Below are 24,428 nucleotides of genomic sequence, written 5' to 3'. Positions count from 1 at the left end.
ATGTGAGCACATGAGGCTAAATTGGTCATGTGCATTGTTGCTAGGCATTTTTTAGCTCCATTAGATCCTGTCCAGCTCAGTAATTCACAGGATTCACCAGAACAGTAACTAATGCTTCTTTGGAAACCTTTGCAAAGTTGTTAAGCCTGTCAACACAGTAACTCTTGACGGTTCTGTTGTATTTACAATACATTCTTCCCTAGTTACCCACAATGCCCTGGTGCCCATGATATCACCTGGGCAGCAGAGGTCTGGCTGCTCTTGGTGGTGGTGACACTGGAGAGGGAGGCAGAGGACAGGGCCGAGAAAAAGGAGAAGTCCACCGAGGAGCTGGAGCTGGTCTCCGTTAGCTTGGCGGACTGCAGGAGGAGCAGGGAGGAGCAGGGAGGACACACACATCAGAGGTCATGCGTGGACAGAAACAGGCAGTCACGGAGACTGGTCAAATGGAAACCGTACCCTTCCTACCAGTCGTTGGTCACTTAACACGGTAACCGTTCACTCCCCAACGATCCCAGCCAACACGTAGCTTTCTGACTATTGTTCTTGTATCATATATATTTTTGTACGGCCATTGAAAAGCTATCAGATGATCTGCAACTAGTATGCAAGACCCACTAGTTTAGCATGTAAGGATTTTTTTTACACAATGCAGAATTAGCTGTTACTTCAAGTCAGGGACTTTAAGCGTCACGTTACTAGGAGAGCACATACAGCTTTACCTGCACAGGTAGGTAGGCCCTCTCACCCTCAGCTTGGTTGCCAAGACACTGCTGACAGCGCCAAGTGCCGCTGGAAGCAAACACATGACAGTGGGCCTGGTTTGTTCTCAGTGTCGCTATATTGGATTCAAATGCCTTTCAGTGCTAGAATGATCTTGCCTGGCACATGTCAAGGGTTCAGGTTTTATCTATGTGATCACTCTAGGATTTGGAGCTGTACTTTCCTCTCGGGTCCTCAACACACTTGTCCCTGGTTCTGGTTTGCACTTATGGTACATCGCTCTGGACAAGAGCATCTGCTAAATGACTGTAATGCAATGTAGTTTGAGCCAACCAAGAGGACCAGAAGGCAGGGTTTGCACTTTTTGAGAGTTTTCATAGGTTCCAATACACCAGACAAGCTCACCCTGCTGAAAGAAAACAGCTCAAGCTAGGATTTAAAACAGCTGGTAGCTGGTTGATCAGTTCAGAATAGCTCGAAACTCAACCTGTTTTGACCAGCTCAAGCTATGTTTTGAAACACGGGTAGCTGGTCATTTTAAGATGGTCATAGCTGGATTTTACACCAGGACAGTAAAACAAAACAATTACGTATTTGACCCAGCTCTGGTGTTAATGTCATATTTGATGCCTTGTTTTACCCACAGTACCTTGGTGTTCCACCATACCTGGGGATGGAGGTGAGAGGGGGGGTGAGACAGGTGAGGTGGAAGGCCCTGGGACAGCCGTCGCAGCAGATGAGCTCACCCCCGTCCTTACACACCGCGCACTCATCATCGTTTCGAGGGACCTGGAATCAGCCCGTTGGCAGAAAGCTCTGGTAATGTTGAAGCAGCAAAGCTGGCACATTGTCCGGTATCGGTGTCTCACAGTTAGGGCATGTGTGTTGCAACATATTTGACCAAACTGGTCCAAAAAACACACAGAGTTGGATAAGAAGCTGAAGGTGCGCATTTAACATGTACTCAAGAGTTAAGCCAAGGTGTAGACACACATGGAAACAATACTCACACCACTGCTTACAGATAATGGAAAAGAGGGTTCAAGAGGAGCCACTCTCTGCCCAGGCCAATCCCATTACACAACCACAGTTCAAATGCAGCCGCCACGGTTTAATTGTATTTCTTTCAAGCTCTATTCAATTCATAATTACAGAATCTCAGACTTTATAAGTACCATAAATCTTCAAAACAGCACTGGTGCCAAAAAACACCCGCCGGCTGTGCACTTGGCAAGTTAAAACAAACTACTGTGCATTTCCTCACTCATTGCATGCTACTGCCCAGCCTTAAAATGTAACAAACAGTAAATGATTCATTATCTACAGACACATAATCCCAGAGACAAAGAAATAATGCAAAGTAATAGTTCCTCACCTCGGTTATTCTGTTGCTTGCTGATGTCGCCGCCTTGTGGCGAACATGGGTCTTAGCAGTCTTTGTCTTATTTCTTCCTAACTCATCCAGTTTTCCAGGGGAGTAGAATTCACCACCCATTTTGATACATTTCTTAGAGCTCCCTGTAAGCAAATAATTGTGGTTTAAAAAAACAGCCTTCAAATATACCAATCCCTGAAGGCTGTATCTGAGTAAGAACTTTTTTTCGAAGGGGGGAACAAAAACCAGTTGCCCACCGCTGGTTTAAAGTGTCGGCATTCTATGATGATGTAGTGTATCTGAAAATCTATCTTATTTATTACTAGTATACTAAACCCAAACTTATGTACACCAAATGAGAGAATACATGAATAGGGTGTAGTGCGTGGTATTTCATTTGGACGCAGTCTCATTCTAGTGTGTTGGGAAAGGGACATTACAGATTAAGAGATTGGTTTCCTTAGAATGTCATAAATGATTGATGATATGAAACTGGTGATAAGATGATTCTCTGAACTTCAACATGCAGTCTCATTTATCAGTCTCTTTACTTTTATTGATTTTGGCATACAATATAGTGTTGCCTACTGTGTCTGTATGGTGGAATACAGTATAAGGTAAACATGAACAAACTCTTATTGAATACTATCTATTTCTGTGGATTGTAAAAAAATAAAAATAAACTGTCACTTTCCTTGGGATTGTGTTTAGACTTCCCCTTGCTTTGGATGAGTGAGTGGCAATCTCTCCGTCGTTACACTTAGCACATGATCTTGATTGTCTCGCAGTTGAAGTCAATTTCTCATCAGGTATACGTACGTATGTGTGTGGTAGTTGATTGTTGTGTCAAAGCCCTGGCGAACGCAATTTAGGCAAAACGTTGGCAATGAAAAAGCAGCATCGGAATTAAGAGTGTCTTTTTAAGTTTTTCTTTGAAGATTCCTAGGTCTGCTCCTCGCTAGAGTCAGTGTGTTACCCTAATCAGCCACAAAGCACGATACATGTATGAGCCTGATATGGCTTGGGCTTACCGGACTCAAAGACCTGTTTGATGAGGATCTCCTCCACTGCCCCACAACCTCCCGGCAGCTCTCCAGACGAAAGCGTCACGGCTCTCTGTACTGAGGTAGCCACTGCCTGGATACCTATGAGAAACCATATTTCGTTTACAAATCCAGATTTAAGATTATGTTCCACGGAAAATGTATCTTTGTATCATTTCAGTTACATACTTCAATTATCATGAGGTATGGACTTGATAGGATAAATTCCGACACAATATGTAAATTAGCTCATTTGCTTACTTTATTCAAGATGGCGGAAATTACAAATTCAAACATTTTTGTAGCATTCTGTAGCATTTTTGTAGCATTTTTGTAGCACGAAGAATTGTTTTTTAATTCTCCTAAGGAGAATGCAACATTTATTTCTTGCTCTTAACTCTGTCTAGCAGCACTGTTTTTAGCACTGTTTTTATTCTTTTCACCCTGTTTTTATTTCGTTTTCAGTGTTTTGTTACTTCCTAGTTGGTTGCTGGGAATGTCATATTCCCACAATCAGTCCTGTCCCACTCGAGGGAAGCACAGTAAATGCAATACGTATTGCTGGCAAATCAGTGTGTTTGTCTGTCTTTTTGGTGACCTCTTGAAGCACATAATAGATCATGGAAATATTGTGAGAAAAAAAAAGGTTTCTTTGGTTAGTTGATATGTGGAATAACAGTATATATTCCCACATTCAGTGTCGTCCCACTTGAGGGAGGCACAGGGGAAAGGCCCCAACGTGTTTGTCTTGGTCTTGTTTGTTGTTTGGATATATTTCCAAAATCAGTGTTTATTATTTTTACAATGTGTTGTCCTTGTAATTCTTTGTCATTGGCTTAATGTAAAGCACTTTGAGCTACATTTTATGTATGAAAGCTGCTATATAAATAAAGTGTATTATTATTATTATTATTATTATTATTATTATTATTATTATTATTATTATTATAAAACAGGCCACGTTCGCTAGTTTGATGTTATTTCAATGCAATTTTCTAATCAAACGTAATACGAATAAAAAAACCAGACTTACTGTAGCTCTGACAGACGTTTTCAGTTACTCTAGAGGGCGCCATCACGCAAGCTACTATTCATGGGTACCAAAGACGTCACTTCCGGAATGCCCGCCGCCATATTTGTGTCCGACTGACACTTTTGGACCGTCACGGCAGCGAATACAGCGCATCTAAGCGAGACAGAAAGAAAGCGATATTTGGAAAAAACGGCGATTATTGGTTGTGATCCTTATTTATTACCTTTAACTTTATTTTGTCCCTTAAAATCTGCGAAGCGTCTGCCCCAACTTACTTTCCCCGACATCTACATTTATCTGATACATAATCCATCCCCATACACCGGAGACAGCCTTAAGGCTTTCAAGAGTACGGATGCCTATCAATACTCAGTTGCAGGATGGGTCATTTGTATTTTATTTATTTATCCAGAAAGGTCCCATTGAGATACGAGATCTCACATTCACACAGTTACACACTTTCACACATATGGTCATTTTAGAGTCACCAATTAACCTAAGTAATTCAACAACAATCATCAACCGTGTTATTTTGGTGGTGGTTAAGTCTAGAGTGATAGTGATTGCTTCGGCTTCGTGCGTTTCATTTACATGTGGCTATTAACGTTAGACTTTACACAGTTCTCGGTCGCTCTGATCAGAAATGCAGGACAACCAGCCGCGGGTCTGAAACTAGGCATAGCCTAGTCTACTACGTAATTGCGCCTCCTTGAGTTTGTTTAAAATAATGACATCGCTCCCATTATTTAACCAAGTAACATTGTCAACAAAATGTGGAACAATATTTTTTATCTTGTGACTAACTGGCTGACCACTAACATCCCTAAATTATAATAAAGTGCTGCATTTTTCACTTAACAGGTCAATCATTCCCAGGCTCTGAACACAAAAGCAACATGTCCATGGATAGTGGTGCAGGAGATCGGGACAGTGGTGATGGCACATTGCACATGTATGGCAGGGTTTCATTTATTAAATAAATAAATAATAAAGGGTTTCACCATTTATTTCGCCAATCTAACTCCTTTGGGATCGAATAGAATTGTAGTCCACGGTTTCTCTGACGACTGTTGTCACAGCCAACAGCACAACATATCCCGGGCATATTTTATCAACTTTATCGTGGATCTTCCTTCGTTTTCTCTGGTCGTTTTGGTTGTGGCGCGCAGCTGAGACCGGACACAAAGATGGCGGCGGTAAAACACAGTGACGTCACATGGTACCCATGAATAATTTGAACCAAGTAAAACTAATTCGTTCAGATTCTAAATAGGACATGTTTGAAGATTGTTTTGTGCCATTTTTGTTATAATACCGAAACCAGTATCGACCAGTACCAGTATTGTGGTGCGAGCACATAAGTCTACGCACCAATCCAATACCATGTAATTTATTTCACGATGATTTATGCTACACAGGCAAACAACACATGCGGTGGTAGTGGAGAGTGTAACGTAGGTTAGAGCTGGCAAATTTTCAGCAATTTCGCAATATTTTACATTGGGGAAACAGGACGTGCACAGTATTTAAGTTTCGAGGAGGTGTCACTAATATTGCCAATTTCAACACCAGCAATCTTATAAAGCATTTGAAGACGCATCACGTGAAAGATCACGATGAGTTTAGGCAGGCAAAGCGGTAAAACAAGGACGAACTGCGACAGGAAACGTTGGAAACCGCATTCGCAATACATTCCACAAAGACAGCTCAAAGTTCTATGGAATAACAGTCATATCACATCCATATAGGGTCAGTGGTATATAGCTGTTAAAAAGAAATATATATTTGTATCGGATTGCTACTCGGTATTGGCCAATGCGCAGGTTCAGGTATGGGAATCTGGAAAAAATGGTATCGGAACATCTCTCTTTTTTTTAATCACGAAGAAAAATGATGAAATTTCAGGAACTAACAATGAGATTTGTGAAGAAGTATCTAAAAGTGATTTGAAAGATGACACTGAGTTAGCCAGTCTAGTGTTATCAGGAAGGCTATTCCAAAGCCGAGGGTCCCTAATGGAAAAGGCCCGGTCAGCCTTTTGTGGCTAATCTAGACCTTGGAGTGCTCTGCCTGAGGATCGGAGGCTGCGTTGCAGCTCACAAGGAGTTAAAAGGTCAGGAATGTAGCCTGGGGCCAAACCTTGCTGGGCCTTAAATGTAATCAGTAAAATCTTAAAATCACAAGACGGAATCGGAAATTGTATGTTTTTGTAAAGAGACGTACCAAAACATTTTGATAAGCCGTGATAATGTCTTGACATCTCACCTTGACATCTAACTACGAATTTCCATCAGAATTTATCTTCACTTCGTAGAAGTTTTTAATCCCGTCATTCCAGACTGATTCACTAGCCTCGGACACAATGCCTGTGATTGCAGGCTTACCATTTCCTGCAGCCAACCGGGAGACCTCAGCACTTTCTGTCTTCCTCATCGACTTCACTTTGGTCCCTGTAATATTAGATGATCGGCATTTGGCAGACATGGCGTACAACAAAGTGCATAACCATAATTTTTGACCGTGGAATGATCAAAGACAGGGTGGTTTGAGTATCTCAGAAAAGGCGGATCCCCTGGGGATTTTCACACACAATAGTCTCACAGAATGGTGGGAAAAACAAAACAAATCCAGTGAGCAGCAGTTCTGCAAACAGGAGAAGGGCCCAACTGGTCGAAGCTGGCAGGAAGGTGACAGTAATGCAAATAACCATGCATTACAACAGTGGTATGCAGAAGAGCATCTCTGAACACACAACGCGTCAAACCTCTAAGTGGATAGGCTACAGCAGCAAAAAAAACAAGTCAAATAAATAAGTCCAATAAATACCTAATAAAGTGCTCAGTGAGTGTATATCACACAAAAGAAAACAGTAATTAGTATGGGACTGGTACTGTTTTTTTTTTGTCCAAGTATTACTTTAAGTTTGTCTAAATATTACTGCAGTTAAGTGAACTACAGTATGTAGAATGAACTTGTTGTGGTATGTTGCCCCCTAGCGGACAGCTGACCTGGACTGCTGGCTCTCTTGGAGTGGGTCTGGGGCAGCTGTGCCCGTTCATCCTCCCTGGGGCTTCGCTTCCTGCCCTGCTGTGCATGTGGCTGAAGAGCCGTCTTACTGCCGCCAAACAGCTTCTTAACCCTCCTCTGCCCACCGAGGCCCCCGCCTATGTACGAGCAGGAAACCAACCAGTCATTTCCTCTGCACTAACCCGAGACCCTTCCACAATCCCCTCTGCCCCAACACCAGTTCCGGTTACCTTGCTGGAGGCCGGCAAAGATGGCCTTGAGTTTTGGGTACCTTTCCCGGTTGTACTCCTTGGACAAGTTGTTCCAGAAGGCCTGTATTACACGTGGCTCTCTGTCCAGGAGCCAGGAGAGCAGGGAGTAGCTTGCCTTGTGTATCCCCTCCTGTCTGGTCCTTTCCAGAGTCTCCTGTGGAAGACCATGGTATTATTATTATTATTATTATTATCCATCCATCCAGTATCTGAACCCGCTTATCCTGATCAGGGTCGCAGGGGGGCTGGAGCCTATCCCAGCATACATTGGGCGAAAGGCAGGAATACACCCTGGACAGGTCGCCAGTCCATCGCAGGGCACACGCACCATTCACTCACACACTCATGCCTACGGGCAATTTAGACTCTCCAATCGGCCTAACCTGCATGTCTTTGGACTGTGGGAGGAAACCGGAGTACCCGGAGGAAACCCACGCAGACACGGGGAGAACATGCAAACTCCGCACAGAGAGGCCCCGGCCGAGGGGATTCGAACCCAGGACCTCCTTGCTGTGAGGCGGCAGTGCTACCCACTGCACCATCCGTGCCGCCATTATTATTATTATTATTATTATTATTATTATTATTATTATTATTATTATTATTATTATTATTATTATTATTATCATTAACCCTAACATGAGCAATATAAACAACAATACGAATAATACATATATAATTCCAGGCAACCACAGGAGGTTAATGAATATAATGGTAGCTAATTCAGATCAGTTTTTCATTTTCGACTTAAAGCACCACTCTCACCAATTTAAGGACTAGATAGTCATGGTACAAAGTCACACTAATCTTTCAATTGAAATCCATTTGTTCTAATTGTTCTCTCCCTCCTACTGATTTTTAATTCCCAACGGTCCCTATAGATTTCCCATCTCTACTGTATTACTTCTTCCACATTTGTTTTTCAAACTCTGTATGAGTGTAGTCGAAAATATCAATCAGCTTTTAAAGGGGCAAGCAATTAACTTTAATTTATCAGAAGGGAACAATGAAACTTTACACTCCTGTCCTGATATAGTTGATATAGACGATAGAAGCGGTACCTTGAACATATGCTCGGTGATGATGTCATTGTCAGCCAGCCCATAGAACAAGGGGAAGGGGTCATCTATCGCCATGGCGATCTCAGTCCTGGACACCCTAAGTTGTGAGTGAAGGTTGGCTTCCCTGGAGTGCTCAGCAGTCCACATCTCTCAGGAGTTAAGTCACAGAGCGTCAATGCGACCAAGGATGTGCAATGGTCGCTGGTCAGAGTGACATTGGTTTATACAGTTTATATAAACCAAATGTCACCTGGAGTGCTTTTATACTTTTATACTTTTTGCTAAGAAGACCACAGTATACATGGAGCGACAATAGAACGTTCATGAACGTTCTGCAATTTCAGTCGAGTGACACTCTGTCGCTGGACTATAAACTGGCCTATAATCATGCAGAGGATACACATAAGCAAGCATACCCACTCTTTGTTACAAGCTTGTACACTCTAAAATGTAAAGGTTCAAAAAAGAACCCTCTCGGTTCCTTAATTAACCTTAAAGTTAATTTAAGAACCCTTAATCTTTCACCACCTGCTCATATTTAAACCTTTGTCAGTTTAAAAATGATCCCCTCTTTAAAAAGAGTTCTCCCAAGGGTTGTTTTAAGAACCTTCTTCAATTAATTTGTTATTAGTGGGATGTCTCGATTTCTGGGATGTATTGAAAACATTCATTTTTATGGACTATAGATTATTTGATATGTGCTCATATTTGTTTTATATGTTCTAAAAAATCATTTCTTTATGTGATCATGTTGTTTTTTTATTCATGTATTATTATTATGATTACAACATTTCTTCAAATGTTTCTTTCCAAAGGTTCCTCAGAGAACCATAAAATCAGGTTCCTGGAGGCAACTCTAGGGGTTCAGCGCTTACTGAGCACAATAAACAAAACCAAGCATCTTCAGTTTGCCAAACCTCATTGGAATTATGACTGGAAGAGAGTGCTATGATCAGATGAGACCAATTTGTTTGGTGGCAAAATGGAATACATACAAGGATAAGCACCTCATACTGTAACTACTGTGAAATATGGCAGTGTGTTATTGATGTTTTGGAGAAGCTTTGCTGCCAGTGGTCCAGGGGCACTATTTAAGATCAATGGCACAATTAACTAAGAAAAGTACCAAGAAATCTTAGCAGAAAGTCTCTGCTTTTTTCAGTCCTTTGGAAACTTTCCCCCAACTTTCAGGTTTTCGATGGACCCAACATACAGGTACAGAGGTAAAGTGAATCACCATTTTCATCAATAGAAATACTTATTTCAAGTTCCTGCTTAATTTTTGAAAAAGAGAATATATGTATCATATAATACAGAGCCTGAGAAGTAGCTACTGATGGGTTCATACCGTTTGTAGACCTGTCAGTTCCTATCTTCGATCCTGTACATAACAGCCATCATATAAATCAATGCACAAAAAGCAGACTTACCTTCAGTGTTGAGAATATGAACCCTGAAGGTATAGCCCACTGCCACTCACTTTTATGTGGCTTTAGAGCCATTTGAGAAGTTGCCAATTAGCACTTGTCTGACAGTGGGAGGATCTGATACCATTAAAGTGAAACTGACACTTTCTTTGCTTATTAAACCTAACTCCCATCTACCGCCATATGAGCCGATACTTCAATTTCCTCCGAACAGGGCAAAGGCCATTTGGATCACATGGGTGATGATTAGCTAACAGTCCCAGCACCTGACATTACCAATCGCAAGTTATTGGTAAAGTCAGACTGTGTGACACTTCATTTGAGTCTCTCTTCTGCATTTTGCCAACACGTGATACAGATAACACAGTACATTCCTTAAATAGCTTATTGACCTCTGTGACAGAGTTCCCATTAGACAGTGGGGTGGTAGGTGGCCGTGGTTTGGAAAGTCCACAGTTGAACTGTTGGGTGGGTTGGTTCCACCCTGTGGGCCATGTCCCCTCTCGGACCCCTCATCCCCTGGGGCACTCTCTGTTGTGACAGCCTCCTAAGCACCGCAGCTGACAGCACTGCGCAGGTGACATGCACACCGAAGCTCACTCACATACTGGCCTGTAAAAAGGGTCTTTCCAGATGTACAGCATGTTGTAGAAGAGAGGACAGCAGCTAAAGATGCACTGCACCTCCAGTTCATGGCCCCCTAGGTCTTCTGCTCGAAATAATATTTAAACATACAGTAGGTACATACAAAAATGTATCCTGGGCTATACAGTATGTATATTTGGGCACACAAGAGTGCACAACACAGATACACATACTAATACACATGCAATCTATTTAGTTGGCACTGCCAGGCACACTGCCAGGTCCAAATGGCTCCTCTCCATTGGCAGCTTATAGTCATGGAAACTACATAAACACACAATTAATTAGGCATTCAGGATGTCACAACAATTATAGGTGGTCATTTGGACTGATAAAGCAAAAGTCAGAGCAAATGGAGTTGGAATTTAAGAATAAGCCTCTAGAAAAAGGTGTTTAAATGGAGACATCTAGAACACAAGTTAACTGCAATCCTCCTACTTAACCACCCAGGTGTAAAAAGGCATTTGATAATGATAGAACCATTCAGAGTTTTTGGTAATAAGACATTTTTATTGATCTTTAGACAGACATGCTAAATCTCTATACATTGTGAATGAAGAGCCTTCCCTGGTCACGAATGGCCTCGCCCTGCCTAGCAGGACCCCAGCTAGTGCACAACGTTCCCTCGGCGTTGCCGTGACATTGACGCGATGCTACAGAAAGCACAATGAGCCCCCAGGAGTGTTGTGTGGAAGCTGGGGGAATGCCAGTCCTCCCTCTCAAAACCTAGCCAAATGAAACTTAGTAGGGAAGTACTTTGAGTTGGTTACTTCCCTACGTGGGAGGTTTCTGCTGACACTCCAGGCCTGGCTTCAGAGGTGACTGCAAAAAAAAGAAATGGTCTGACACATTCTAGGTACATGGAAAACGAATGACGAATACACATGTCATTTAACCAATTAAAAAGTACTCCCCACCCCAAAACCCCCAGGTTTTCCCTTCTATGCCCAAAAGCCCCACTGTATAACGTTCTAGACCCCCCACAAGGAGCACATGGCATGCCAAGAAGTGTTCCAAGAAGGCACCAGTGTAATAAACAAGGAAACGGGAGAGAAAAGCTAATCGAAGCAAGGGCTAACACGGACACCTAAGAGGAGGCCTTCTAGGCTTCCTTTACAACTATGGTGGATATGTGCCATGGTATTTTACAGTGTGGGGTGAGGGGGTGAGTGGGGGTTAGGCTCTCTAGCTATTTGTCCAGTGAGCATGTGAATATTCTACCCCTTCTGCAGTCCTGACAGGCAGCAATAAACATTTATGTTGAAAACAAGAAGAGAAAGACATGAATCTACAGTGCACTTTTAACATTTCAGATTAACAGACAAATTTACAGCCAAAGACCCCTATTGTCAGTCAGAGCAAGGGCAATAAATAGATATGTAAATATTTTGTTGTAAAATGGCATTTGTTCTGGGTATTTTCATTTTCTTTGATTGAAAGGGGTGGTAGCCTGGTCTAATACACAGTCCTACAGACACAATGAAACCATCTCATGTTCAGCTCTTCTAAAAGCATTCAGAAACATCATACTGCAGTAACATACTACAGTACATACAGTATTCTTAATCCAGCCATATCTTTTCAGAGGTTCCTGCAGGAAGATTTTGGTTGAATTGAGTTTGACAATGTTAGCCTTATTCAAGATAGCTTTCTAATAATAATGCATTTTTAAAAACATAATATCAATTGGAGATATTCTAGCTTCTATGAAGATGTGTGTTATATTCCATTAATGGCGAAGGCTACTATGCATGTATTACATTGTCAAAACATACAAAAAGTGCATTTAAGTCTCACACGAAAGACAAAGGCAAATAAAAACTATTTCACTAACCACTGGGCCACCAAAAATCTCAATGTTTTGAAGTTCCTTTGCCGTTTCTTATTGATTTTATTTTCCTTTTTAAAATTTTCACAAACAAACCTGCAGAAGTCGCACCATGCTAATGAACTGAGTTTTTCTTGCCAAGTGAGCTCCGTAGTCCCCCCAAGACAGTCTCGCAAAAGCAGCAAAGTGTTTTGATATCGGTTGTTTTTCAGCAAAGCAGACCTACATTTTATTTTTGTCGGGCAGACGATCTCAGGACGCCCAGCCTCTGGAGTGGTCATCCCTTTGCTCCATGCTAATTGTAGCTACTTTCCTAGCTTTAAGCGCAAAAGACTAAATGTGCAAACTACTGCAGTCTATCGCCAGTCATGTCTCCCATTAATTTTTTTGTGGAGACGAGGCCAGAAAAGCCCAAATTCTTAAGAGGTATTGTTGGTAGACGGAGTGGGACAGATCAGCTACCAACGCAATTTTGACCAGCGGATTGGAGCGAGAGTAAGGACGTGACACAATAGACTGCAGTTAAGACACCGTGCAGCGAATGCGTGGCTGTCAGTGGGAAAAGACAAAGGCCAGAGTGAAGCCCTTGGATTCTTAAAACCTGCTGTGTACCTTCCGCATGGGTGAATATGGACTGCATCTAACAAAGAGTGATCACAATTATATAAACACTATATACAGTACTGTGTAGCATGTTTCAGTGCTCAGGAAAGCTCGTGAAACTCCATCAGCAAAAACGATCAATATGCAAAGGACATGGCTTGTTCAAAAGGTCCAGTTGCTATCTAAAGTTGCTTGTATAGATAGGTAACATTTACACATACAACTGACTGAAAACAAATTCTTAAATCATATACTCAAATCCAGTTTTTTACAGGAATGTTGGACGAGATAACTTTCCACGTGATGCATAAAGTCACAGGTGTTAATAAGCTTTAACAATTTAAACTCGTGTACACCAGCAGACGGAATTAACGCTCAAAAACTGCTTGCATGCATGCTGTGTATATTCACTTAGGAATGCTATTTTTTTATTGGACTATCCAGCCCAATCCCTCTCACTCTTGAACAAGCGGAATACTTAGGTTGTCTGCATCATTTTTAGTGCTTTTCCTTATGTATACAAAAATACAAAACAAAAAACTGTACCATTCTAGTTTTTCAAAAAAGTATACACACATTTTAAATTAATCTACCATTTTTTCCTTTGTCTTTTTTTTTCATTTTTGAATTTTTAAAACTTTTTGGCAATTTGGTTAATAAAGTACAATATTTTACAACTGAAGATTGAAGTTACACTAGTTCCAACCAATCAGATGTAAAAGGCCAAATATCCAAATATCTGAAAACTCAACTGGAAGCTAACCAATAGGAAGCAACACAACAAGCATGTGATAAATGAAGCTGCCCAGTTCAGTCCTGTGCATTAACAGGAGCAGCCACTCTCACTGGTTGGGGGCTCCTGTGGTTTGTCCAGCTTGATGTCAATCACTGGAGGGTGTGCAATTAAGGAAAAGGGGTGGGAAAAGGGTTCAGCACAATTAGTACATGATGACATGATACAAACAAATATCTCCCACATTGACCTCTTGTTTTGTATTTGCACTCAATTTATATTTGTTTTTGATCAAATTTCCACTTGTTAATGTAACCCCCTACTACTTTATATGAATAAATATAAATGAAAAAACCCTAAAATAAATCAAATACATTTAGACTGCCAACAAGCAGTTATTTGCTGATACAACTGTACTGTATTTACAATAGCTACAGTGTATTTTATGTAACATGAAGCTATTGTATTGGACAATTAGCTTTCTATGATAATCAAAATAGCTCAATGTATTACTTTTTGATTGGTTGCTGCATGTTTGGGGGGAAAATACCATTGGCAGTAATATAGTAGAGCTGTAGTGAATTTAATATAAATTAACTGAAGCAAATTTAATTGAGCCGAATTGAAGGACGAAGTAAGAATATCCCACAGACCACACTGCAGGCAGCCAAGTGGGGTGCAATATTGAGGGGGGCCTGACATTCAGCCAGAAATGTGCTGCATCATCGCTCCCTGCAGTCTTGGCAGCATTCTGTGGTCTCTCAGGAGCTGGCATTGTGGCATTCTCCCCCGCTGAGTCCAAACCTGCCCCCCTTTTCTCTACAGGGCACATTTCTCTGGAATCTCTCACTTTTTCTACCTCGCCATGACTGCCTTCTTTTCAAAGCGCATGGAAAAATGAGACAAACCAAACCGAGCTGGAAAAACAAAAACAGAGGCCAGACTGATTAAAAAAGAAATACGGGCACAGTATTTGTGTTTTTTAAAATAAGAAAATAAGAAGGGTACATCATCGGTGAAAGTGTTAGAAGAAACATTTCCTCTAACCGCAGGTACGCATGGTCATTGGATAGCAATTGGCAATCACAACTTCTAATTTAAGGCTATTACCGAGGCTTATGTTGTCAATTAAAAAAAATTTCAACTCCGAAAATATACCGCAGAAAATACAAAAAATAAAGATGTATGAATTGTGCATTTGAGGCAGGACAGGTGGAAATATAGATTTAATATAAACTGTTGGCAACCAATCTGAATTGAAACCAGGTCTGAGTACTACGTGAGTGGAGTAATGTCTCAAAGGCTCTTATTGACAAAATGGCAACTCTTCAGGACTGAGCTCTCAGCTCTCCCTTTGGGTTCTTCCTGGCTGCTGATGTCATTGACAGACCTGTCTAGATTTCAGGCTCCTGGGTATCGGTGAAATGTTTCAGAGCGGGAGGACTCAGGGCCCTTGTCAACAGTTAAAGGGTACCTGTACCCCAAATGACCATATGCCTCGATCTGATCAATATATCATTAAAGTAACTTTTCCCATTCTGATAAGCTAAATAAGTCATGCATAACAACATATTTAATTTCTTTTATTGGACTATGTCGGTCCCGTAACACTTGAGTGAGCAGACATATTGCGAATACTTGACAAAGATGTGGTGTCAAGTCGTTGCGAGCCAGGAGCCAGATATGGCAAAGAATGGGTGAGGATAATAGGCCGATAATAGGCCTACATGTGTATGGGCGATATTAAAGCAACCTATAACGTTAACCTGTACCGAAGAAAAGCCATTTTATATAGGCCCAAACCTTAAGATAATGAGACAAATTTAGGGCTGATTTTGGTAGACAACCATTGTGAATTATCAACAACTGACCATGCCATGGCATCCTGTGAGAGAGGAGCTTTGATAAGATGTTTGGGCCTTGGTCCCTGAGAGCTGGCGTGTTGCCTAAAGGACTGGCTAATGCCAGGCAGGGAGACGGTGAGCCAAAATGGAGGGAGCATAGAGGATGACCGTTTGGCAGATTACAGCAGAAGGACACAGCTGAGCACAGCAAATAGAAAGGAAAATAATACCCAAGTTACCTGCTGGTGACCGTAAGTGAGGGAGGCAGACATACCTCAAAGAAGATGCAGAAAGACCTGTAAGTAAGGGTACAGAGAGACCCCTAAGTGAGGGCTAAAGATAGATCCCAAGGTACAGATAGAGCCCTATGTAAGGTGACAGCTAGTTCCATAAGTGAGGGCTGATAGACAAATCAAAATGAACTTTTTCCTCAATTTAGTCTTCATAATCATATGAACATGTCTTAAAGTATATATGAATATATATATATATTAAATTGTAATTTCACACCAAAGTTTTGTTCCATCCACTTCCTGGAAAATGAGACTTAATGACATTTGACATCATCGTGTACCAGCAGGAGTCCATTGGGCATGTATAATGTCTGTCAATTTTCCCCCTCCAATCACGGAAGCTAGTGCTGCTCTAACTTCCATTTCAGCTTGTCTTCAAAGCAGTTAATAAGTGATGACTTTTGTATCACTGCTGATAACAACTTATCAATAATCTGGGGAATGAGGTTTCTGAAGTCTTCAGAGCGATAAACAATCTAAAATCCTTGCACTGCTGCATCTGCGCACAGGCCACATTTGTGACCATCAGCCAACTTTACAACTCCCATTAACACAGTGGACCTTAGGCAGACAATGTCTTCATCTGATCTCTGCCTTCCTCTTTGAACTGAAGATAATGTGCAGGGTCTAAAAGTAAAGATTGCCCTGCAAAAGCAGAAAAGAGGTTTACAACATTCAGGTCTTGACACCCATCATAAATCAACTGGTCTCTGGTAACTCAAGCTGACCTTCTCCTATGGAAACAGGCAATTACAAGAAATGGCTCTCCTAAACTGCATCAACCACTGTCTTTTGTTTACACTGAAAATATACCAGACAAGCTCTCAGCTTGCTACAACCCTAAAATAACTTTTGGGAGGGGGGGGATCAATGTAGTTAACAGACATATGGCACTATCTGCTGCCATGACATGTTATTTTGCGGTTATCAAACCTATCGTTTTCTTATAAATGCAAAAAATGCAAACGATTGCAAAAAAAAAAAAAAACTGGCTTTATTCCTAAGCATTATTTTCTTTTGGAAAGCAGGGAACACACTTTTAAACTGAGAGGTGCTGTCAGTGCACTGTACTATCTTGGTGCTTCTTCACAACACTTCCCTTCTGACCAGTCAGAATTGTTCACCTTTTGGTGGATTCACCAGTATTATTGGATCTGAATCCAGGAATCTGTTCACAAAATTAAATTGATAACCAGACAACACGTATGACAGTGTATGTCTACACAAAGGTCTGTGCCATTAGTTCGGGCCAATTAATTTGCAAATACTTCAAATACATGAGAACAGCAGTTCAAATAAACAACTAAAATAATTAGTATCTGTATTTCATTAGGTCTGTGGTTGATGCGTTTCCTTGACAAATAGGCCTACATTTGTAATATAGTTAAGATAAATGTATAAATAGTGAATTTGTATGACGTGCTAAAGAAAGAAACGGAAAAATGAAAATGAATGCAATTCAGTGAACAGCAGTGGTTTCTATGGCGATGACGCATCTGCTCAAGAAACGAAAACGAGAAAAAGAGACGTGGCACAAACTGGGGAGATATGGGTGGCGGCGGGTGAATAAGCGCTGTCAATTACCCCGGAAAACAGGAGGTAGGTTGAATGTATTTTTTCCAGTGTAAAAAGAAGTCATCTGTCAAAGAAGGAAATTGGATGCGTGACTGGCTATGCGGAAGAAAAAAAACATTCCACAACAGCGGAGACGGCAGCACGTTCAACTTGAACTTCAAGGGTGCTCAACTTTCACTCCTCTACGCTGACATCTTCCTGGGAAAATGATCGCTATGCCAAAGCGAAAAACAATGTGAACAGGTCAGACGAGAAAGAGAAATTTAGCTTGTAGGCTCACCTCAGACCACGGGAGCGTGCAAAATTACATTTATGATATATTTTTTGAAATACGATAACCAAGATGTTAGATTCAGATTGCGGTGCGTACAGTTGCAAAATTGCCCTGTGCGGCTTGCGCTGTTCCAATTAGTTCATGGCTATGGTGACAGATTGTGAGGTAGCAAGAGTTTGTCTTGCTTGAAGTGAGGAGCGGGGTGAGGCTGCTCAACAGTATACTATTTATAAGCAGTATAAATGAAGGCCCTCTTTCCAAATAGCCTACGGTGATCAGGACGAGTGCCGGCTGCCTGGCACAAGCTGTTCATATTCGCTCCGTTTGCTCGACTGATAACGAGGTGTCCTACGTGATGACTCCCTGGCACTTACTCCACATAGTAATTCCAAAGGACCGCACCATGCCCCAAGGAATCGGTCCACTGGGATAAGAGAAACAAATCCAAGCCAATTTCATCTCAATTAATATGTCAAAGAAACCAGAGCTGCCAAAAGTATTTTCCATATAGGGTTTATAATGACCTCCATCCCCTTGGGATATGGGTATTGATTTCTTGTCCACAACTGGATGGGTACAGTTGTTGCACATAAGAGAAGAACCCCCGTTTGAAAAGCTACGCTCTCCTAAAAGAAAAATGGGATGACAGTTCATTTCTTACTGCTTCTTAGTGCAAAATAAATTAGATGAAGTGCAAAAAAGAAAAAAGGAGAGAAAACAAGATAACTATTATATGACCTTAATAGGTAATAACACATAGATGTTGAGTGGTGTGAGGCGGTGGCAGCTGGTGGACATTTACCTGGGTGGCCATACACACACACACAGGTACCCAGACACACACAGGAATATAAAGGAAACATATAAACATATAAAGGAAAGACAAAGCATTGCCAATATTAAAATGGACATTTTTGTATATAGTTAGCAACTGTCTTAACCTTGGAGGCTTAATAAACTGTATAGGCTTAATGTAACAATGAAAAACGACATAATACAAATGCTTCCACAAAAATAAATTACTTCATGATCTCCCTTTAAAATAGTTCATATTTTGGGAGCGTGGATTTGTTTCTTGGATAAAAAAAGGATAAATTAATTAAAATGACCTGAGATGGCGAGAGGCTTTAGACGGCAGATATGGAAGATATTGTAATAAACATTTCATCTCAGCTTCTCTTCATAGGGAGTCTACACAAAAGATAAAGAGAAACAGAAAGCCTGCAACTCAAACAGTGGGCCATCTCTTTAAACCAAAATGATTTCCTTCACAGTGCAAAAAATGGTCTTAAATAAAAGCATATCTGGAGGTGGGAACATTTTTTAACTTTTAGGTTAACTTTCTGTTTACCAGTCTCCAACTTCACAATCCTCACTGTTTCAAAGCAATTAATATAATATACTCAGAAATATACTGTAATTTTATGTAATATATAATTTAGTAAATAGAGAAATAATGCAAAGATATAGTATTCCATTCATGTAACATTGTATCAATACCGCTCTGAAATAATGTATAATCAGGTAATATCTTAATAATGACGAAGAGGAAGGAAACAACGTAACATAGCATAACAGTTATGGTATGTTAAAATGATGTTATTCAGCAGGTATTTGGTGGTATTCTGATGTGTTCAACAATTGAGCATCGTATATACAGTGCATGTACTGTACCTTGCACCTGCCAGAAGAAATATCTCACTGACAAAGAAATAGTAGCATGTGGCCATCTGGCATATTGTCAGACTGGCTCTCAAACACCCTTCTTCTACATCATTTTAATGTCACGTGAAGTTGGATTTGTTGTGACATATAAAAAAACACAATTATTGCTGGGAAGAACTGATGTAGTGTTAATCTAAGTGAGAGATGCTTTCACTACCCTGGGAGGACAACACCAAATCTGTTCTGTCTGCTGCAGTTCATGAAAATCATCTGGTCACTGCTCCAAGTACCACAACTTGACCACATTCAGAACTGGTTATCTGTCTGGTTGTCAGTGGGTTTGCTGCCAGCCTCATTCTGTGGTTTTGTTTCTTTGGATTCACAGCAAATCACACAATTAGGTTCATACCCAGTACACTGACAAATGAATAGACCTCAATTTGAATGTGTGGCTTAGGGGAATTTTCAGCTTAACATTGAAAGATGTGGCAATTCAGGTGACAGTGAATGATCTCATGAAAGAGACAGGTCTCTTTTACTCTGCAACTCATGCCCTCAGCCTTGGAAATGAAATTTTAAAAATCATGCATTAGTCACTTATTTCTCATTCTTCTCATTCCAGTAGCGACATTTCTGACTCAAACCCCATATTACAGATGAAAGCAAATACACAATTCTTCTCAGGTTCACTATTCATATTGCACAAAGGAAGAAAAATTCAATTCAATGTTCTTAATTTTCTCCACAAGGAGGAGTATTACATCATCATGCAAAAGTAATCTCATACAAATGCTTTCAGCATTTGGCTCTCAAATGCTACAGTACATATCATGTGCAGATGTTCACCTTACAGATGGATTTGTTCTGATATTTAAAAAATAAACTTACTAATAAAAGCCAGAAATGATGACAGTGTATTATATATTTGTAAGCAGAAACAGAAAAGCTAAATAACTGACACTGAAAGCTGAGTGCTTTATGGTTCAATCTGAATGCATGCACTGTAATCACTGATTAATAATCAATATCTTTGCTATGGTTTAAATGTTGCCAGTTTAACAGGGTAACTCAACAGCTAGACATGCCATGAGATTGGTTATTGTATCAGAGGAACACTCATTCACAACCCTAATAAAGAGATCTGTCAATCTCGAATTTATATTTGCGTTCCTCCTGTCTTTTCATGATTTTAGGCCACAATGCAATTTGCCCACTGAAAGACAGCTGTGGTTGTAGACTGATTTAAGCTCAAAATTCATACAGCTGACATACATACTACACTTTAAGAACATCTTATAAAGTGTAGTTTTAGGCCCATAAAAGTTTTTTCCCAAGGATATACAATTGTAGTTTGGGACCACAATGATTTTGCCAATCCTTAAAGTTGATAGCTTAAACCACAGTTCCGGTTTCCCCACTGAAATGTAATTGTAGTCATAGACTGAATTGTTTCATGAGCTTAGTTCTATAACCTCAAAAGAATAGCAAAATGTATTACAAAATGTTTTGTTGTAGACCACAGTATAACAATTTCCCCACTGATAGGCAATTGTACATTTAGCAGCAATACCCCATTTCCCAACAGAAAAGGTAATTGTAGTTTTGGGCTATAATATGAACATTTCCCCATTTAAAGTTAATCATTGTTTAGGCGACAATTCCAGTGTTTCCACACTGAAAGGGAATTTTTAAGCTGCAATAACCCACAAAAGTGAAAGGATACTGCCTTCTTTGCTCGTCTCCTGCATGCTCTCCATCCCTGGCAGGGCGGCTGCCACACGTCGAAACAGCTGAAGAGAGAGAGAGAGAGAGTGAGAGAGCAAGAGAGAGAGAGAGAGAGAGTGAGAGAGCAAGAGAGAGAGAGAAAGAGAGTGAGAGAGCAAGAGAGAGAGAGAAAGTGAGATTGCTTTTCTTAATGCGTATCTTAACCTCAGTCACTTCAATATCAGCACCTTTTCCTCATTTAAAAAAAAACAAGTGATGTCTCACCCAGCAAGTCAAAAGCTGTTTGCAAGCTTACAGAAAACAACAACTAGTGGTGTGAATTCAAAGAGAAGGATCAGGAGGCTGTCGCTCAGCCTGGCCTCGAGGATGAGTGGTCCAGGCCCCGTTCTGTCCACTGCGGGTCCGATCGGCCTGCCCAGCCTGGAGACACGTTCCACCCAGGCCTGGCTCTTTCTACCCACAACTCAGAAACCCAGGAATTCCACTCGCATCTCCGTCTCGTTCGGCACACCAGACCACCGGTCCCGTTACTCCCAATTAGAGCCCAAAAACCGCCACAGGGCTTGGAAGGGGGGGGGGGGGGGGGGGAGAGCTCCATTTCAGACACTCAATTAACCACAGTGCATCTCTCTCCCCGGGGTAGCCATTTTCTACAGACCCAATGACTCTGAAAGCAGTCTTTGCTGGGTTATTACCGCGGTGCTGCGCATGAAGGCCATTAGCGCGGCCCGGTTTGTTTGGATGCAAATACATTGTTCTCGCAGTGGATCACTTTTTGTCCTTCCCCAGTGGCTCCTGCAAAGGTTATTGGGGAAAAAAATATGTGCGGAAAAATGCCTGCGAAGGACTTATTTCCACCTGCGTTAAGATTCAAGGGAAATATTTATAAGGCACTATTTATCAACAGACCTTGACAAGCGATGTACAGATTTGATAAAAAGGCAGCAAAAAGCTCACCAAAAAGACACATTTATTAAAGGTTTCGCTGGTAAATATGCTATGCTCAAAGGGTCAAAAGGACGACTGGTCCACTAAAACAAAGCTCATCGTTCAGCATTACAATGCACAGTGCTCTACTTCCATTCATCTGACTGAGACCTCTTTTTATTTAGCCTTGCGGTACCATCATGCCCCCTTAAGTGGTGCTGAGCAAAGCGGTCAGTAAAATGGAAGTCTGCATAATCAGCTGTCAGCTTCCAAGCTACAGAAAAAAAACACTAATTTGTATTCAGCCCTGATTAGATATCTTGGAATAATCATGCAGTTTTGGCATGAATACTATACTACTGGAACTAACCACACACATACGCTGGGACACAAATAGACACACATAACTATTCACTTTATATGATAACAGAGGGCTTCTGTAATGCAGAAGTACTATTCAAAGTTACTGTCTTAAATGGGTAATAAACCCTAAATTACTTTTTTGAGTTCAATTTAAGAATAAAGTGCAATTTAATAATATTCAGCTTTAAGTTCCACATCCATTGGCCATTCAACATCTACTGTACCATGAATCCATAAAACAAAAAACATGCAGTATATTGTTCAACTGAATGCAGTGCAGAACAATAAACGTATTGTAAAACAATAAACATATTCGGATACACAAATAAACAGACTTTACACATTATAGGCATTTGGCAGAAGCTCTTATCCAGAGCGACGTACCACAAAGTGCATACCCATAACCAGGGATAAGTCTGCTGAAAGATGCTAGAGGGAAGTACAGTTTCAAGTGCTAGGAATACAGCAAAGATAAGAACCTGGGCATTGTCTGACGACAAAGGACTATATCTATAAAACCGTTTTTGGAAACACAAGTAGGAACGACAATAAACAGCTTAGATAGCCAAACACAAGTAGCAATAAAACCATCCTAGCTACCACAACCCTAGTAATAATCAGACACACAGTTGTAAGAACTAATTGTGATATTCACTGTATACAGCTAAAATGGTGTGGAAAGGAGGCTAGCTATTTAAACAGTGGAGTATTCAGTATATGGGTTATTGTCTCTGCGTTGCACACTCTCTGAAGCCACCCCATTATTCTTTAGCCATGCAGTATTGAGGATAATAGGTCTAGTGTTTCATCATGACTGGAGGAACAGCATAGGGCTAATTGGGGTTTATTTCGTAAATGTGCATTGGCCTGTATTCAATCAAAATTTGCCCTTGACTTTTTAATGATTCCCCAAATTGTGCTTTCAAATAAAAAATAATAATTAGTGCTTTTCATTAGTTATTCAAAGTGAAGGACAAATCTTGATTGAACCCCAGCCATTCTGTGCAATTCTTTGTTGGATCTTTCTTTTCTTTTCTTTATGTTTAATTTCTATTTTGACTTTTTATGTTGAGCTTTTGTACTTCATTCATCAGAAGTAAAAGAATTATTGAAGTCATTTAGCATTAAATGATTACTAAGACTGATACAACACAAATTAACCTTGGGCGACAGTTAGATTCATGACTTGCTTGGTAATGGCTGAAATGAGTGCTTGTAAAAATGATGTTTATTAATAGCTTCATTACAGAATTTTAGCAATTACAAGCAAAATGAACAATTATAACATATTCTTTAGCGACTACAGCAATGAGATATTTACAGTACATGCCTTGTAGCAAGACATCTGTATCAATACTGATATATTGTACATACACTGCACAGTATCAATGGTAGCACAGAGATTCAAACATAGCCAGCCTCCTTTCCATTGCAAAGCCTGCCATAATGGCTACCTTGGGAAACCTGCTGAATCCCAAAGGACCTAAATGTTGTAAATGCTAAGAGAGAAATGGTTGCTTTTTGATCAAAGTGCAGAGCTAAATCAATACGCCATGACCTCTGTAGAGAGGACCCATCCATCCACACACATTAGTCAGCTCCCACTGCCCTATGCAAGTCTTAGCTGTTATAACTGCAGGCAGGAGAGGCCATAGGTTTGGCCAAGCACTTAGTCAGGCTTTGCGAGCAAAATGTACATACTGTACTGTATGCTCTTGAGTAGCAGGCTGGATGGGCAGAAGATGGGTGTGTGGTTGAACCATTTTTATTGCACATTGTTAGAAATATTATATTTCAAAACATCTTTCTCTAGCTCATCATGTTAGATAATCATTATGTTTCAAGTCTCAATGTTGCCACAGGTGTGAATGTTTATCTTGATATTCCATATTTATAGAAAAACTGGTTATTTATGTTTCAGATGATTATTTATGATTCCAAATTGCAATGAAGCCAATTGTAATGAATTTAATGTAAAGTATTTCATGGTATTATTAGAATATATGTAAGATA

The 24,428-nt window shown here is 40.6% G+C and overlaps 2 protein-coding genes across 2 annotated transcripts in view; both read right to left on the bottom strand.

Moving 5' to 3' along the window:
- Positions 1 to 8,660, bottom strand: part of aire (autoimmune regulator) — a 13,904-nt gene extending 5,244 nt beyond the window's left edge. The window contains exons 1-9 of the mRNA XM_061242675.1: positions 8,514 to 8,660; positions 7,432 to 7,606; positions 7,183 to 7,338; positions 6,559 to 6,624; positions 3,130 to 3,243; positions 2,099 to 2,241; positions 1,391 to 1,512; positions 723 to 792; positions 237 to 359 (exon numbers count right to left, since the gene is read on the bottom strand). Coding sequence (XP_061098659.1) covers positions 237 to 359; positions 723 to 792; positions 1,391 to 1,512; positions 2,099 to 2,241; positions 3,130 to 3,243; positions 6,559 to 6,624; positions 7,183 to 7,338; positions 7,432 to 7,606; positions 8,514 to 8,660 — 1,116 coding nt within the window. The remainder of the gene's footprint in view (positions 1 to 236; positions 360 to 722; positions 793 to 1,390; positions 1,513 to 2,098; positions 2,242 to 3,129; positions 3,244 to 6,558; positions 6,625 to 7,182; positions 7,339 to 7,431; positions 7,607 to 8,513) is intronic.
- A 2,414-nt stretch (positions 8,661 to 11,074) lies between these two features.
- Positions 11,075 to 24,428, bottom strand: part of LOC133128468 (ras-related protein Rab-6B-like) — an 83,235-nt gene continuing 69,881 nt past the window's right edge. Inside the window, exons 7-8 of the mRNA XM_061242006.1 lie at positions 21,124 to 21,190; positions 11,075 to 13,904 (exon numbers count right to left, since the gene is read on the bottom strand). Coding sequence (XP_061097990.1) covers positions 13,840 to 13,904; positions 21,124 to 21,190 — 132 coding nt within the window. The 3' untranslated portion in view covers positions 11,075 to 13,839. The remainder of the gene's footprint in view (positions 13,905 to 21,123; positions 21,191 to 24,428) is intronic.

This window comes from Conger conger, chromosome 5 (assembly GCF_963514075.1).
Source record: "Conger conger chromosome 5, fConCon1.1, whole genome shotgun sequence".
In the NCBI taxonomy this organism is placed as follows: Eukaryota; Metazoa; Chordata; class Actinopteri; order Anguilliformes; family Congridae; genus Conger; species Conger conger.
This window is presented reverse-complemented; position numbering and strand designations above follow the sequence as displayed.